General features: G+C 40.4%; 1 protein-coding gene across 1 annotated transcript in view; it reads right to left on the bottom strand.

Annotated features, from left to right (window-relative positions):
• The window catches only part of chfr (checkpoint with forkhead and ring finger domains, E3 ubiquitin protein ligase), a gene marked incomplete at its 3' end in the record, with an annotated part of 17,978 nt that extends 356 nt beyond the window's left edge, over positions 1 to 17,622 (bottom strand). Inside the window, exons 1-13 of the mRNA XM_079687089.1 lie at positions 17,479 to 17,622; positions 15,884 to 16,004; positions 14,085 to 14,184; positions 12,275 to 12,384; positions 11,893 to 11,952; positions 11,602 to 11,799; positions 9,621 to 9,695; positions 9,171 to 9,327; positions 7,648 to 7,802; positions 6,033 to 6,195; positions 3,347 to 3,546; positions 1,763 to 1,879; positions 616 to 699 (exon numbers count right to left, since the gene is read on the bottom strand). Coding sequence (XP_079543215.1) covers positions 616 to 699; positions 1,763 to 1,879; positions 3,347 to 3,546; positions 6,033 to 6,195; positions 7,648 to 7,802; positions 9,171 to 9,327; positions 9,621 to 9,695; positions 11,602 to 11,799; positions 11,893 to 11,952; positions 12,275 to 12,384; positions 14,085 to 14,184; positions 15,884 to 15,989 — 1,525 coding nt within the window. The 5' untranslated portion in view covers positions 15,990 to 16,004; positions 17,479 to 17,622. The remainder of the gene's footprint in view (positions 1 to 615; positions 700 to 1,762; positions 1,880 to 3,346; positions 3,547 to 6,032; positions 6,196 to 7,647; positions 7,803 to 9,170; positions 9,328 to 9,620; positions 9,696 to 11,601; positions 11,800 to 11,892; positions 11,953 to 12,274; positions 12,385 to 14,084; positions 14,185 to 15,883; positions 16,005 to 17,478) is intronic.
• Between the last annotated feature and the right edge of the window lie 903 nt (positions 17,623 to 18,525).

The raw sequence follows: 18,525 nt of genomic DNA, 5'->3' as shown, positions 1-18,525 counted from the left end.
TCTATCTATCTCTCTATCTATCTATCTCTCCATCTATCTAGAGCAGTGCTTCTCAAAGTGTAGTCCGCGGACCACTAGTGGTCCGTGAGTATATTGGTAAAATTTCACATTTGAAATAAATGTGTTTATTTAAGTTTTCCGCATTCTCACAGGAATATCTCTGCAATGGATTGATTGCATGATATAGCCCAGCCCAACACCTTCGTCAAACATGTTGCCACTTGTTTGTACCAGTTTCAGGCGATTTGTGATCTGTTCTAGAAAAACGATGTGTTTTGGGATATTTGTGGAGTTAGGTGGTCCGCGAGTGCTTTTTTATTGGTTAAGTGGTCCTTTGTATGAAAAAGTTTGAGAAACACTGATCTAGAGGACTACTCTACATTTCCCCAACAGTGTATATAGTCCAGTTGCTTTGGTGTGATTCAATAATATGCTTTTCTAGACTCAAAAACAAATAAAAAATATAAAGTCTTACAGTAGAAAACTGAGACAAATGTATATTGATTGATTTTGGGGAATTTAGTTTAGTTCTATTGTCATCAGCCCCCCAAAAAAAACTCCTGGTGGAGCCAGCAGAGCCCCCCCCCTGAGGCTGCATCAGAAACAGAAACGTACCACTGAAGCGGGCCAGACACCCCTGACAGCCAATCCTCTGGCAGCCCCAGTACATGTGACAGAAGGGCCGCTGACACAGAACACCTGCAACACAATCAGGAACAGAGCATCAGGAACAAAGCACAGGGTGTATAATGAGGTGTGTGCAACAACATATCCAAACATGTACAACAACCAGAGATGGCAAAAGTACACACATCCTTTACTCGAGTAGAAGTAAAGATACTCATGTTTAAAAATACTCTGGTAAAAGTAGAAGTACTGACTAAACTTCTTTACTCAAGTCAAAGTAAAGAGGCTTTGAAATGTACTTCAGTAAAAAGTACCCATAACTAGCAGCTGTTTTAAAGAGTACCTGACCTCCCTTTATATTAATAGAACAATAATGTCATTGTTAGCTAATGAATGTTTCCATGCTGAACAACGGCAACATGACAACGTTTTAATTGGTCCCTCTTCTTTAGAGAAGACAAGGAAATGATGGATACACGGATCGTGTTCAAATCAATAGGCACGCAATGACTCTAAATAATAATGATCACGCCACCAAACACACATTCAGACTAAAGGAACCAGCCTGTTTGGAAAATGTGAGAAGTAGAAAGTACAGGTATTTGGGTTCAACATTTGAGAAGTAGAAAGTACAGGTATTTGTGTTCAACATGTAAGAAGTAGAAAGTAAAAAGTAATCAGAAAAATAAGTAGTGGAGTAAAGTACTGATGCCAGAAACATGTACTTCAGTACAGTAACAAAGTATTTGTACTCCACTACTTCCCACCTCTGGCAACAACATACCCATACATGTAAGCGACAGGCACGGTTTTGTTTTAACCATCCGCTGATTTTAGTCTTTAGACGGCAAGTCAGTTTTTCTGTTATATATTTCTTTTACAATGTCCAACCTCACTTTTCAACTTTTTCTTGGCGCTGTTCTTTTTACACACAAGTATAAGGATTTAAAAAAGAAAGACGTCTTCCTTTCTAATTATACCTCCAGGATAAAACCAAGCTACACAATCCGGGAGTCACTGTGAACTTTATAACTCAATATCTCCTCAATAATTGGAGTAACCCTGACTCAGGATGTTTGTCTCACAGCTAGAGTATACGATAGGTGTTAAACTATCCACATCGCGGAGCACTCACATTGTTGAGCGAGGCGCTGCTCGTTGTTCGGCTCTGCCCGTCGGTCCGGCATCGGCTGCAGGCAGCAGGTGCAGATGAGGTGGCAGCCGAAGGGGGGGCAGCGGTACTCCTGAGGGGCTGCAGAGATGATGGAGAAGAAAAACTTTAAAAGGTCCCCTATGATACCGTTTTTCATCAATATATCACAGGTCTCAGATATATACAGAACCTGTCTCTGATTGGCTGAAACACCAAACAGATCATTGCAGCATTACCCATAATCCCCTCTGTTTCAGCCCTGTTTCAAAAGTGATGATTCTCTGTCTGTTACTTTAGATGAAAATAAGGAGCCCCTCCCCACGCCCCTCTGAGAGACATATGGTTACAAAGAACACAATGGTGCTCTAGGAGGAGATTCAGGCGATAAGGGGGGGGGGGGGGGGGGGGGGGGGTTACCTTGGTTGCTGATTGGCTAATGGTTACATAAGCCAAAAAATGAAACTTCCAGAGTCTCTTTACACAGAGGGGACACATGTTGATGTAGAAGAGACATGAAGAAGTGGATTTTGCATAATAGGTCCCCTTTTAAACATAAAAGATGGGAATGGGGGAGAAGAGGGTCTTTTTGACTCTGATCTGTCTCTCTCTCTGTAACATTGTAAAATTCCCCGCTGTGGGACGGACAAAGGATTTTTGATTCCGATTCTTACTATTCCTTATGTTCATTTAGACATTATTATTCTTATTACATTCTTAAAGTGCACCTATCATGTTATTTTTAGGCAATAGCATAGGTCTCAGATATACAAAAATATATAAAAAACATGTCTATGAAGTGTTTTGCTCAAAATACCAAACAGATCACCCATTCTAGCCATGCCTCATATCCCTCTATTTCACTTCCTGTTTCAAAAGTGCTGATTTTGGGTGTAAAGCTTAATTTTTTTTGTTTAATTGATAACAAATAAAAAAGGAGGGGGCTGAGCTCATGCGGGACCCGGCAGCTACTGTCTAAACTAAATACTGCCGTGATGAAACGCCATATCATGGATTATTTCTGAAACAGTATGGAGCTCAAAGGCTTTCTCTCTTGCCGGTTATACCACAGGGTGAGTTCCTTTTTACTTCCTGCTTCTTCACACACATGCTCTCCAGTACAGGTTAGCTCTGAGTGTTAGCGATGCTAATCTTGACACCGACCATATTACGTCCAAAACAGTCGGGCATTGTTTCTGATAGCAACGTTTCTGATTGGCCCGTGGGTCCACATTTCAGATATTACGTCATATCGGACGCAAATCTGGATCAGCTCCGTTGTTCCCCCGTTTTTAGAGATTTGAGTACGGAGGAAAAGAGAGATGGTTTTATTTTCTGACGCTGCGTGAGTTCCCCGACACACCGGGGACACATCTTTATGAATAAAAGACATCAAAAAGCGCATTTTGCATGATAGGTCCCCTTTAAGTATATATGTAAATGTGGTTAATCGGTTAACCGTTTTTGTTGGGGGTCGAATATTCGAATATAAATTTGCTTTCAAATTCCCATCCCTAGTCCTCACACACACAGTCAAACATACAGAAAATAATTAACACTAATAGTCACCTGAGGGGGGGGTGTCAGAGGAGGTTGAAGGCTGCTCCTCTGGTGGTTTTGCTTCCCCCTCCTCAGCTGCTGCTGCTGCTGCTGCTTTGGGTAGAGGAGTTAGAGGTGGAGGTCCAGGGAGCCAGTAGTTTGAAGCAAACGCCAGAGAGATGTCCTTGCTGAAGCTCGGACACTGCCTGCACTCCACCAGAGGCTGACTGCTGACAGAGGAAATCATCACATGGAGATCTTGATTCTTGCACTATTTCTATTCTATTTACAATTTTGCACATCTCAAAACATTCTCTTGCACTATTTTACCAGTTGTATTTGTTTTATGTCCTATATATATATATTCATGTTGTACTGTTGGAGGAGCCTGTGAGCTAAGATGTTCATTACCATATCTACACTGTATGTAGGAGCCATTTTATGGGTGTTAGTGGTGTCTCGGTTTACTTTATTTATATTTATAGTGCAATACTATTTTGAACACTTGGTGGCGGGGTTTAGCTGCACCGGGTGTATAAGGAGGGGTCAAAGGTGACAGGAAAGGACGAGGACACAGGAGGAAGTGCACACCGATTCCACCAGCCCGGCAGATGCTCATACCTCAACCTTTGACACGGCATAATTAAACCTTCGCGACGTCAGACGCTGCGTGACTGTTCACTCAGAAGTTATAAGTCAAATTTGAATATTCACTCATAAACTATGATCCACATTCAATTAAACAGCACTTTTCGTTAAAAGAACGTATAAGTTTATTGTTCGGTTGACTTGATATTTGGTTTTGATTGCAGTACCCATAATACTTATGAGTTAGTAGTACTGTTGGGGTTTACAGTGTATGTAAAGCTAAATAAACATCATTCTAAACTGCAGCAAAAGACCGTATAATCATCTGTTTGTGTCTGGATCACTCTAAACCCTCCTGTGAGGTAATGGCAAAGGAAATAGGACGTTGGAACATTAACATTGCCATTACACTGTAGCTAATGTGCAAATAACAATAAAGCCTTGAAACTTGAAACTAGAGGCTTATGACAGCATGATTTTTCAGTTTTAAATCCTTGTCTATGCAGCAGAGTATACAAATGAAGCTGCATAACAACGTGTCCTGCAGTACAGAGGTCCTTTTGCTATTCGTCTACAAAAAATAAATAAAAACGTAAACACTGGTTTTCTATCCGTGTAAACGGCCAGATGTCCTTCACTGCAAACATCGCTGCTATACCCTCTTTACAACATCAGGAGGATACGTCCCCCTCCTGACCCAGAGAGCGAAGCAGCTTCTGGTCCAGGCTCTCGTCATCATCTCACGCCTAGACTACTGCAGCTCCCTCCTGGCTGGTCTACCTGCATGTGCCCTCCGACCTCTGCAGCTCACCCAGAATGCAGCGGCTCGTCTGGTCTTCAACCTTCCTAAATGTTCCCACACCACGCCGCTCCTCCGCTCCCTTCACTGGCTTCCAGTAACTGCTAGAATCCACTTCAAGACACTGGTACTTGCGTACCATGCTGTGAATGGATCTGACCCTTCCTACATCCAGGACATGGTTAAACCGTACACCCCAGCACGTGCACTCCGCTCTGCATCAGCCAAACAGCTCGCTGCACCCGCACTGCGAGGGGGACCCAAGTTCCCGTCAGCAAAAACACGTGGGTTTGCTATCCTGGCTCCAAAATGGTGGAATGAGCTCCCCATTGAAATCAGGACAGCAGAAAGCTTACACATCTTCTTCAGACTGAAAACTCATCTCTTTCGACTCCACTTCGAGCGATAGAATTACTAACAAAGCACTTACCGTAATTTCCGGACTATAAGGCGCACCTGAATATAAGCCGCAGCAGCTAAATTGAATGATGTGTACATATATAAGCCGCACTGGACTATAAGCCGCAGGTGTTTTAATGTTTAATCACCATATGTAAGGGTTCGTGCACAGAGGGGATTGTCGGGAAAGAGATGGCTGTTTGAGGAAGCTCCCATTTATTAACATTTCAACAAACAAGTTGCATATTTGCATAACGTATTCAAGTGTTACCATTTAGTGCAATAGTAGCTACAGAACATGTACTGTGTAAACTGTACTGTATCACATAGCGTTTCAGACACACACACTTTTCAACTTTCAAACTTAAACGGTGCGCTCCCAGCGCACGTACCGGCAGTGATCTACAGCAGTGGTTTTCAACCAGTGGTACGGGGACAAACTGTCTCGCTCTCGTAATGTCTGTCTGTCTTGCTCTCGTTCTGTCTCTCTTACACCTCTCGGTTCCACTTTTACTTTTGCGCGCTACCTGTCTCACTCTTTTCCGGCCTCCAGCTTCTCCTGCTGGAGCCCGCCGCTTAAAGGTGGGGGGCGCGGACCGGCCATAGAGCCCATAGAGTTAAAGGTGGTGGACTGTAACCTGTAAAATCCATAGATTTAGGAGGTCCCCTAGTGGCCGTTAGCTGTACAAATCCATAGATTAGCCGCACCGTTGGGAAAAAAGGCGCGGCTTATAGTCCGAAAATTACGGTATATACTAATAAAGGACTGGCTTATCTAAACCAGTTGAGTAGTACTTGAAATGTTTGTCTCTATGAAACCTGATGCACTTATATGATTCTGTTTCCTTCAAGGTTGTATCTTCTTGGTCGAATGCACTTATCGTAAGTGGCTTTGGATAAAAGCGTCAGCTAAATGTAATGTAATGTTACCTGATGTCGGAGGAGTCACTGTCGTTGTCGGAGAGCTCAAAGAGGTAATCTGAGCTGCCCCCCTCGTCAGAGAACGAGCGCTCCACCTTCGGCTGCAGCATGTCCTGAGTGATCTTGTTTCGGCCGTCCATGCCCTTCAGGTCCTCTTCACTGCGGCACTTCTCTGTGGGACAGAGAGGGGAAGACAAATGGGGACAAAGTCAGTGTGTCATCAGACTTGTATTGTATAGCACTTTGGAAATGATACAAGGAAAGCATCACACATTAGCTTTGGTAGGGAAAAACTCAGCTAGTTTTGATGACAATTTTGAAATGGTTGTCAGGTTATTTTTGACATTGATTTACAATTGGGGCTACACGACTTTGGTAATAATGCAATTACCGTAATTTTCGGACTATAAGCCGGTCCTTTTTTCGATGCTGCGGCTTATATAACGGTGCGGCTAATCTATGGATTTTTACAGCTAACGGCCACTAGGGGACCTCCTAAATCTATGGATTTTACAGCTAACGGCCACTAGGGGACCTCCTAAATCTATGGATTTTACAGCTAACGGCCACTAGGGGACCTCCTAAATCTATGGATTTTACAGGTTACAGTCCACCACCATTAACTCTATGGGCTCTATGGCCGGTCCACGCCCCCCACCTTTAAGCGGCGGGCTCCAGCAGGAAAAGCTGGAGGCCGGAAAAGAGTGAGACAGGTAGCGCGCAAAAGTAAAAGTGGAACCGAGAGTGGTACGAGAGACAGAACGAGAGCAAGACAGACAGACATTACGAGAGCGAGACAGTTTGTCCCCGTACCACTGGTTGAAAACCACTGCTGTAGATCACTGCCGGTACGTGCGCTGGGAGCGCACCGTTTAAGTTTGAAAGTTGAAAAGTGTGTGTGTCTGAAACGCTATGTGATACAGTACAGTTTACACAGCACATGTTCTGTAGCTACTATTGCACTAAATGCTAACACTTGAATACGTTATGCAAATATGCAACTTGTTTGTTGAAATGTTAATAAATGGGAGCTTCCTCAAACAGCCATCTCTTTCCCAACAATCCCCTCTGTGCACGAACCCTTACATATGGTAATGAAACATTAAAACACCTGCGGCTTATAGTCCAGTGCGGCTTATATATGTACACATAATTCAATTTAGCTGCTGCGGCTTATATTCAGGTGCACCTTATAGTCCGAAAATTACGGTATATTGACTGATATTGCAATTGCGATATTATTGGAGGGAATTAAACACTCATAACATCATCATGAATATAAAAAGAGGATCTGCAGCAAATACATATTTATCTCTGCCTTTACTGAATATTGCAAATAATGCAAATTGAACTATTTAGATTTTGATAACATTTAAATTAATTCTGCAGCACTACCTACAACCTTTTAAAAGTAGTGTCATCTCTTCAATAAAATACAGATTTATATTCAAGCCTGTAGAATGAGATTACTAAATATGTTGCTTTTACTGAATATTGCAATTTCATATTTCTATTTTGATGACATTTAAATTCATTCTGAAGCACCAACTACAAGCTTTTTGGATCAAACCTAGCGTCATTGTGACTTGAATACTGCGCCGTGATGAAAAGGTGTTATTCCCACCTGGGTGCTGGATGAGGTAGGCCTCCACCAGGTTGTTCAGGATGTGGTTTTTGCGTATCCTCTCCACAGGGCAGCGGCAGGTGGGGCAGAGAGAGGAGCACTCCATCCAGCCGGAGTAACAGGCAGCGCAGAACACGTGCATGCACGGCTGCAAGCTGAAGCACAGAGACAGGAGAGTAAACACACAAGCATTACCCATAATCCCCTCTGTTTCAGCCCTGTTTCCAAAGTGCTGATTCTCTGTCTGTTACTTTAGATGAAAATAAGGAGCCCCTCCCCACGCCCCTCTGAGAGACATTTGGTTACAAAGAACTCAATGGTGCTCTAGGAGGAGATTCAGGTGATAAGGAGGGGGGGGGGGTTACCTTGGTTGCTGATTGGCTAATGGTCATACAAGACAAAACATCGTTATGACATCATAAAGTGGCCAAAATCTGATCAGCTCATTTTCAGACAGGTTTTTATAGAAATGGATCAAAAAGAGAGAGAGAATCTTTGTTCCTGAAACTTTCAGAGTCTCTTTCCAAAGAGGGGACACATGTTGATGTAGAAGAGACATGAAGAAGAGGGGACACATGTTGATGTAGAAGAGGGGACACATGTTGATGTAGAAGAGACATGAAGAAGAGGGGACACATGTTGATGGAGAAGAGACATGAAGAAGAGGGGACACATGTTGATGTAGAAGAGACATGAAGAAGAGGGGACACATGTTGATGTAGAAGAGACATGGAGAAGAGGGGACACATGTTGATGTAGAAGAGACATGAAGAAGAGGGGACACATGTTGATGTAGAAGAGACATGAAGAAGAGGGGACACATGTTGATGGAGAAGAGACATGAAGAAGAGGGGACACATGTTGATGTAGAAGAGACATGAAGAAGAGGGGACACATGTTGATGTAGAAGAGACATGAAGAAGAGGGAACACATGTTGATGTAGAAGAGACATGAAGAAGAGGGGACACATGTTGATGTAGAAGAGACATGAAGAAGAGGGGACACATGTTGATGTAGAAGAGACATGAAGAAGAGGGGACACATGTTGATGTAGAAGAGACATGGAGAAGAGGGGACACATGTTGATGTAGAAGAGACATGAAGAAGAGGGCAGACATGTTGATGTAGAAGAGACATGGAGAAGAGGGGACACATGTTGATGTAGAAGAGACATGGAGAAGAGGGGACACATGTTGATGTAGAAGAGACATGAAGAAGAGGGGACACATGTTGATGTAGAAGAGACATGAAGAAGAGGGGACACATGTTGATGTAGAAGAGACATGGAGAAGAGGGGACACATGTTGATGTAGAAGAGACATGAAGAAGAGGGGACACATGTAGATGTAGAAGAGACATGAAGAAGAGGGGACACATGTTGATGTAGAAGAGACATGAAGAAGAGGGGACACATGTTGATGTAGAAGAGACATGAAGAAGAGGGGACACATATTCAAATTTCTTTATTAGGATAAACATGTTGATGTATTAATATCTGTGCGGGTGCTCCTTGAGATCTCACCTGACACAGTCATGCAGAAGGTCCTGGCAAATAACACACGTCAGACTCTCCTCCATCTTGTCCGTCTTGGTCCCTTCCACCGGGGCTTTAGTCAGAACACTGGGCTTAGCTGAATCGCCCACTTCTCCACTGGAGGTGTGTGGCAAATCATCTTTTTCTGTAAACACAAAGCTGTTTCTTACATGCTGCACTCGGGCTGGGTTTCTTGTCTGGTTTGGATTATAAAAAACATTTTCGAGGCGAGGCTTGAGGTCAAAAGAAAAGAAGAAAATGGTGGGGTTGTAACAAGAGTAAGTAACGCTCCAGGTGAAACCCGAGAAAGACATAAAATGCCACGTTGTATTTGGTATAGAAACGATGCCAGGTTGTTCAGTAGGTCTTAGACAGGCTGCCAATTGAAGATTAGGAACAAGGGGTAAAAAGAGGTTACTCTAAAGTCCAATAACTAACCGTGTTCAGTTTTCCTACGCTTGCTTTCCGGCTCCAAGTCTTCCTCCTGCAGCGGGGCGGCATCTTTAGCCCGGCCTGATGAGACAGAGGGACAACAGACGTGGTCAAATAACATTGTTAACACTTTGAGCTCAAATTATTAAAACTGTCAGATCTTGTTGAATTCCAAATTGCACAAAACGTTCAATTACCTGGGAATATTCAGATATTGTTCAATGAAAGACAAGGGAATTATTATTTACGTGGTTCATTTATATTCAATAATGTTAGGGTGCGCACAACAAAGAGACATTTTTGTGTTTCTGTTTCAGGGGTGAAGATCTGGAACAATTTGAGTGAGGAGCTAAAGGCATGTCCAAACATTAAACTATTCAAAAAGAGGTATTAAGAAACAATTCTCACAAGGTACAGGGAGGACATCGCTAAACCATAACTGTTTATATTCTTGTTTTGTATTCTATTTATGAATTTGTGTATGTACATATGTATATATAGATAAATATATAGAGACCATTCTCCTAACTTGCCAGTATATATTATATGAATGATTATATAAATTAGGGAAGGTTTAAGTATACATTGATATTGTATGTTAACATATACTAAGATGTTAAATTAAAAAAAATTTAAAAAAAAGGGAGAAGGGGTCGGATTAAATAAGAATAAACTTCTTCCGATCCCTTTTCGGACGTGTAATTAGCATAAGCTTTATTGTTTATTGATATCAGACAATGATACTACAGATTATTCAATTAATTAAATATTTCATTTTGTTATTGCATTTATTTGTATAGTACTGCATCATGTCTGTACCATCTTTTGTTTCATTTGTATTTTCTTTGGTTTTACACGCTCGAAAAAAATAAATAAACTAAACACTTTAAAATGGCTTTTTTTTGTACCTACATTAGGAAGAAATTGGGGCAAAAGGGGGCTTCTTTTGGAGTGTGGAAGGAGTTTGATATTAACCCTCAGGAAAGGACCAGCTAAAGGGATAACACACAAGCGACGACATTTACTCCTAAATATATCATAGAGTACATCGACCACCAGACAAATTGCAAGCGACTGATCTTAGTTCAATTACTCAGTCATTTTGCGGGTATGTAGTCAGAGAAGCTTGTTCCAATGTCGTGGAAATTATTTAAAACAAGACCTGAGTTTTTAAAGGTGAGGAAAGTGGAGTGAGTTAAACTTCGTCAGGTGGGAACTAGAGAAAAAAGGCAATAGTCAAAGATAGTGTTATAATAATCACCAGCTGGTTGTCCAACGAAATCTGATTTGAACTGAGTATCGAGGTTAGTATGGATCAGCTGAGTCACATTACACACACACACACACACACACACACACACACACACACACACACACACACACACACACACACACACACACACACACACACACACACACACACACACACACACACACACACACACACACACACACACACACACACACACACACACACACACACACACACACACACACACACACACAGCTGACAGGCCATCCAGTTATTTTAGCCGGGCCGGCTCAGATGATTGGTCGAGCTTTTTACAGCGCCACGGCTTCCACAGCTGACATTTTTTGATGGATTTTTGGTCAAAGGACTTCAGATATTCATTGCTATCGGGATGTTAAGAGCATTCCATGGAATATAACAACAAGTGTATCTCGAGCCGGTTTGTCAAACTTACCTACCCCACCTTTAAGACATAAATAAAAGCACAACAATCAATATACACAAAATAATATATCTTTCAAAGGCTGTGTCAGAGAGTTATTTTGTTGTTATTTCTTGAAAGACATTTTGAAATATAGTCCTGTCAAAACCTTCTTTCACCATTGCGGAGGCTGAGCCAGCAGCTAGCAGCTAACGTGGCTAACAGCAATAACAACGGCAACAGTGCTAACAGTGTTAACCAGAGGGAAAGATGAGTGTCCCCCTTCTTTCATGGTGTTTTAGTGGAGAACCTACCAGAGGCAGTACAGGCTGTGGTTGTCGCAGGAACAGAGGTGATGGGACCCCCGATGCAGAAGTGTGAAGAGGAGGTGGAGGGCTGCGGTTCCTCCTGAGCTGGATCACGAGGAGCCTTGGTGAGCATCACAGGCTCCACAGAGAGAGGCATCTCTGAGGGGGGGAGCGGAGCAGGACTGAGGGCCGACCGCTCCACATCTGGAGTTTAGAAACAGGGTGGGGGTTAGCAGTGAGGTACAACTATATATAATAAGGTGGAATAAAAGAGGAGGGAATAACTTGGTTTCTTACCGTAACTATAATGGGAAATAGCTTCTTCCGTTTTGATTGAGTGGTAAACATAGGCGATGTCTACAGGGCGACAGATCAAGTTAGATTAGATATGTTTTATTGTTACAGCAGCATGTCAACAGGGCATTGCACCTAAAGAATAAACTGTCAATATTTACATTTTAACAATTGAAAGTTAAAGTACACAACATACAAATATCCAAAGCTTTATGCTATATAATAAACAAACCTATTACTACTTATGAAACTATAAATATAGGAGATATAGGTAGAGTGTGAGCACGATATGGTTAGATTGACAAAAACAGTGGAGCCCGGTTCAAAAAGACAAACGATGAAACTGAGACTCATCCATTCATCTAACACATTATTGACTACTTACTTTGTTCTGGCTCACTTTTCCTGTACACAAAGTAGATGACATCTCCGTTCTGCAGCATGTGAGTTTGCTTCTTGACCAGTTTGGACATGTTGATCACCGTGCCGTTAGTGCTGCAGACAAACAGACTTTGGATTATTCAAAAGGGTCGGAAACATTGTCAATTCATACATCACTGGAGAAGCTCAATATATACAAACATCGTCTTGCTTTTAACAGAGCTGGGAGAAGTACTCAGATATTGTACTTGAGTAAAAGTAGAAGTACTCAGATCTTGTACTTGAGTAAAAGTAGAAGTACTCAGATCCTGTACTTGAGTAAAAGTAGAAGTACTCAGATCTTGTACTTGAGTAAAAGTAGAAGTAGTCAGATCCTGTACTTGAGTAAAAGTAGAAGTACTCAGATCTTGTTCTTGAGTAAAAGTAGAAGTACTCAGATCTTGTTCTTGAGTAAAAGTAGAAGTACTCAGATCTTGTTCTTGAGTTAAAGTAGAAGTACCCGGATCTTGTACTTGAGTAGAAGTAGAAGTACTCAGATCTTGTTCTTGAGTTAAAGTAGAAGTACTCAGATCTTGTACTTGAGTAGAAGTAGAAGTACTCAGATCTTGTTCTTGAGTTAAAGTAGAAGTACTCAGATCTTGTTCTTGAGTAAAAGTAGAAGTACTCAGATCTTGTTCTTGAGTTAAAGTAGAAGTACTCGGATCTTGTACTTGAGTAAAAGTAGAAGTACTCAGATATTGTACTTGAGTAAAAGTAGAAGTACTCAGATCTTGTTCTTGAGTTAAAGTAGAAGTACTCAGATCTTGTTCTTGAGTAAAAGTAGAAGTACTCAGATCTTGTACTTGAGTAAAAGTAGAAGTACTCAGATCTTGTACTTGAGTTAAAGTAGAAGTACTCAGACCTTGTACTTGAGTAAAAGTAGAAGTACTCAGATCTTGTACTTGAGTAAAAGTAGAAGTACTCAGATCTTGTTCTTGAGTAAAAGTAGAAGTACTCAGATCTTGTTCTTGAGTAAAAGTAGAAGTACTCAGATCTTGTTCTTGAGTAAAAGTAGAAGTACTCAGATATTGTACTTGAGTAAAAGTAGAAGTACTCAGATCTTGTTCTTGAGTAAAAGTAGAAGTACTCAGATCTTGTTCTTGAGTAAAAGTAGAAGTACTCAGATCTTGTTCTTGAGTTAAAGTAGAAGTACTCAGGTCTTGTACTTGAGTAAAAGTAGAAGTACTCAGATCTTGTACTTGAGTAAAAGTAGAAGTACCAGAGTGTAGGAATACTCTGTTACAGTAGAAGTCATGCATTCAAAATGTTCCTCAAGTAAAAGTAGAAAAGTATTCTCATCAAAATATAGTGAAAGTATTGACAGTAAAAGTAGTCATTGTGCAGATTGGTCCATTTCAGAATAATATATATGATATGTTTTATAATGATTGATCATGAAAGTGTTCTCAAAGCTGGTAAAGGTGCAGCTAGTCTGAATGACTTTGTATACTGCAGGGTCGCTTGTGAATTTACTCCAGGTGGAACTAAAGTCTGATTTAACACTTGATTATATTTCACATTATTCATCCACATCTGTGAAGTAACTAAAGGTATTAAATACATGTAGTGGAGTAGAAGTACACCATTTACCTCTGAACTGTAGTTGAGTAGAAGTACAAAATCAAATATAACAGAAATACTCAAGTACAAGTACCTCAGAATTGTACTTAAGTACAGTACTTGAGTAAATGTACTTAGTTACTTCCCAATTCTGGCTTTTAAACATTTTGAATTTTGGTTCAACATATGGTTTGTTTCCTCTTAAATTCCCGTACCTCATGTCTTCGAGCCACGCCTGCCCTGATCTTTCATCTTGCACAATCTTGCAGTGCTCCCCTGAGACCAGCTTGTTGGCCGGGAAGGACAGATAACATCCTGGCAACAAAACAAAGAGAACAGCAAGATTAAAACACTCAGTAAACATAAGAAAACAGAGTCATTTTGCCCTCTAGGAGAGGAACTACTCAACTCAGGCTCCATCTTTTAAGTGCCCCTGTTGTACGAGTATTATACGTGATATGCTTCTGAGTATTCTAACACATATCTTTCAACTTTTTAATGCTATTTTATTTCTATTTCAGAAATATTTTGGATTGTTTATTTCTAGTGTCTTCATTTCTCTTATGTACATTGCCTTGTCTTTGATGCTGCTGCAACGCAAACATTTCCCAAATTGGGATCAATAAAGTACTTATCTATCCATCTACTGTATCTATCTACCTACCTACCTACTTACCTATCTACCTACCTACCTATCTACCTACCTATCTACCTACCTACCTACCTACCTACCTACCAACCTACCTACCTACCTACCTACCTACCTATTTACCTATATATCTACCTACCTATCTATCTACCTACCTATCTATCTATGTACCTATCCATCTACCTATCTACCTATATATCTATCTATCTATCTATCTACCTACCTACCTACCTACCTACCTACCTACCTACCTACCTACCTACCTACCTACCTACCTAACTACCTACCTATCTATCTACCTATCTATCTATCCATCTACCTATCTACCTATATATCTATCTATCTATCTATCTACCTACCTACCTATCTACCTACCTATCTACCTACCTACCTACCTACCTACCTACCAACCTACCTACCTACCTACCTACCTACCTACCTACCTACCTACCTACCTACCTACCTATATATCTACCTACCTATCTATCTATGTACCTATCCATCTACCTATATATATATATATATATATATATATATATATATATATATATATATCTATCTATCTATCTATCTATCTATCTATCTATCTATCTACCTACCTATCTATCTATCCATCTACCTATCTACCTATCTATCTACCTACCTACCTACCTACCTACCTACCTACCTACCTACCTACCTACCTACCTATCTACCTACCTACCTACCTAACTACCTACCTATCTATCTACCTATCTATGTACCTACCTATCTATCCATCTACCTATCTACCTATCTATCTATCTATCTACCTACCTATCTACCTACCTACCTACCTACCTACCTACCTACCTACGTTTTCATTTTCAATTATTTTCTCATCCAATTCTGGCTGCTCTTGAAATAAAGTTCTATCCTTAAATGAACACCTTGAAAAGTCAACATGGTACAACCAGATTCACCTGTTGCATGGAAATGTAATTTTGAAAAGCCTTTTATTTCCAAGACAAGAGCTAACCAATTAAGACTAGTCTAGCTTTGCGTTGCAAGAAAGTAGATCCCAAAGCTGCACAACAAAGCAGACACAGGGGGAAATATAGGCCTAACCTTTTCTCAAGCAGAACCCCATACAAGACAAATCTACTTAATATTCTACACACATGTTCTGAATAGACGCCTTTTGTTATCATCACAAGGGGCTGTCTAAGTTTGGGGCACTAAAGAAGGCTTTGTGTTTTCAAGGGGGGGTTTTAAAGGCTCCAGACACTGACAGCGATGTCTGTGCTACAGACTGGTCTGCTTTTGTTAATAGGCATCACCACATTCAAAAGCAAGCGTAAAACATGTTAACAAAGTTTAAGACAGCGTTATAAGAAACGTACTTACCCTTTTTTCTGCCAACTGTGCATTCCCTGTTGAACAGCAGGACAGTTTCACTGGAGTTCACTTTGACTAGCTTTCCCCAGGGTTTCCCTCGCCGATAACTGTCCATCTTTCAAGGTTTTATCTACGAGAAATGATGAGAAAACAAGTTAAGAGAGGTCTAATTTTATGAGTTTTTTTAGATAGACTTCTCGACAGATGGTAGCAAAGAGAAAGTGAAATTAACCATCAACCATGGTTGAGTCCCACGCGCGGATGTCAGATGCCAAATAAGGTGAAGAAATGTGGCATTTAAAGACACTCAGGTTCTGGGAAATCAAACCCTTTTAAAACATGATATAAATAATTTGGTTAAATAGGTTCAGGCATTCAGTCGTTATTTCGGCATTCATCAGAGAAAGTTTACAATTATTTTAATCAAATGTCAACGTAAGGAACTATTTAGTTGTTCATCCCCAGTGGTGGTACAAGTATTCAGATCTTTAAGTTAAAGTACTAATACGTTAATGTCAAATTACTCCATTACAAGTACAAGTACTACATACACAATCCTACTTAGTAAAAGTACCATCAGATAAATGTACTTGAAGTATCATCATTGAAGTGAATATATTATTCTATAAATGACATATTTAGATTTGTTTGTTTGTTTGTTTGTTGTTGAATAGCATTTTACTGTTGTAGACAAACACATTTATCATACAAACATTATTATTTTTACAACTTTTTGTTTAAGATTGGAAAATATGTAAAACTGTAGGAACCTCTGACAGCTATTTGAATTGTTAAATGTTCAGAAATACATTATTTAAAAGTTTCTCACATGTTTTTATTGCAGAATAATAATCTAAAAAAAGTTACTAAAGCTATTAAATACATATAGTGAAGAGAAATTACATAATTACCCTTTTAAATGTAATCATGTGTCATAGAGGTATGAAGTAGCAAATGGAAAGTACCTGAAATGTTCCAGTAGATACAGTAGATGTACTTTGTTCCTTTAAACCCCTGATGTATCATAGATAGACTTTATTGTCATTTCAAAAAGACACAGAGTGTACGCCTACTATTAAAACGAAATTTCGTTGTACTGGCTTACAGGAACAGGACAATATAACAACCTGCTAAAATGTTACATATAAATAAATAAATAATGTTTTATGTATGCCGAATTCACAAGCAGAAATTGTTCAAACAATAACAAGTATTGGCAACATTAGAGGAGCAGCACACCTCGGTAAATAACATGGCTTTGTTAAAATGAAACACTTTCCCATGAAGTTTTGTCAAGGCAAACTCTGCTAACTACACCTAGCGTTACTCTTCCTTACTAGCTATTTAGTTGAATGTGTAGTGTGACAAGCTGGGAAAAAGTAAAGTTATTTAAAGTGTTAACTATCATTATCGAGCGTTTCATAATCCACATGCTGTCCGACACTGAACACACACAACTGCCAATAATAACACGAAGCTAACGCGAAAGCTAACATTAGCATCAAACCGCAGTGTGTTTCCAGGGGAGAAATCGGGAGCGCTTTGTAATAACTAGACATCCCGGAAACGGTACACTTGTTTTATGTCTCAAAGTGTCACTTTACCGTCAGAAGGTGAGTGTTTTGTCCCTGCAGCTCAGTATAAAACTGCCTCTTCTCCTCATATTCCAGCCAGCCACAAGATGCACTTCCTGCCAGACTCGAGCGTTGACACGAAGCCGTCATCAGCTGATGGAGGAGGGGTCTGTGTCTGTGTGTCTGTGTGTGTGTGTGTGTGTGTCTGTGTCTGTGTCTGTGTGTGTGTGTGTGTGTGTGTGTGTGTGTGTGTGTGTGTGTGCGTGTGTGTGCGTGTGTGTCTATGTGTGTCTATGTGTGTGTCTGTGTCTGTGTCTGTGTGTGTGTGTGTGTGTGTGTGTGTGTGTGTGTGTGTGTGTGTGTGTGTGTGTGTGTGTGTGTGTGTTTATCTGTGCAGTGATGTAAAGTAACTAAGTAAGTGCAATTCTGAGGCACTTTTCAGAGTATTTTTTACTTTGTACTTTTAAACCACTACAAGTATGAGGTAAATATTGTACATTCAGTTACTTTGCAGGTATGGATGAATGATAACACAGATTTGATCAACACTTAAATACAACTTGAGTTACACATGGATTAAATGAAGGCCTACATGCTACCCAGTAGTAAATACACTCATTAAGACTAGTTCCACCTTTACCGGCTTGATAAACACATTAATACATAAATAATTATAATCAAGAAGTATCATATATATGATTCTGCAATGGGATAATGAGTACTTTTACTTTAGGTACTTTAAGTAGGCCTATATTTAGATGCCAATACAAATGTACATTTATCTGAGTAACCTTTCGAATGCAGGACTTTTACTTTTAACAGAGTATTCCACTGTGGTACTTCTGCCTTTACTTTATTACACCATTTGAATACTTCTTCCACCTCTCTCTCTGTGTGTGTGTCTGTGTGTGTGTGTGTGTGTGTGTGTGTGTGTGTTTGTGTGTGTGTGTGTGTGTGTGTGTGTGTGTGTGTGTGTGTGTGTGTCTGTCTGTCTGTCTGTCTGTCTGTCTGTCTGTCTGTCTGTCTGTCTGTCTCTGTGTGTGTGTGTGTGTGTGTGTGTGTGTGTGTGTGTGTGTG

Source organism: Notothenia rossii, assembly GCF_949606895.1.
Source record: "Notothenia rossii genome assembly, chromosome: 6".
NCBI classification, from domain to species: Eukaryota; Metazoa; Chordata; class Actinopteri; order Perciformes; family Nototheniidae; genus Notothenia; species Notothenia rossii.
This window is presented reverse-complemented; position numbering and strand designations above follow the sequence as displayed.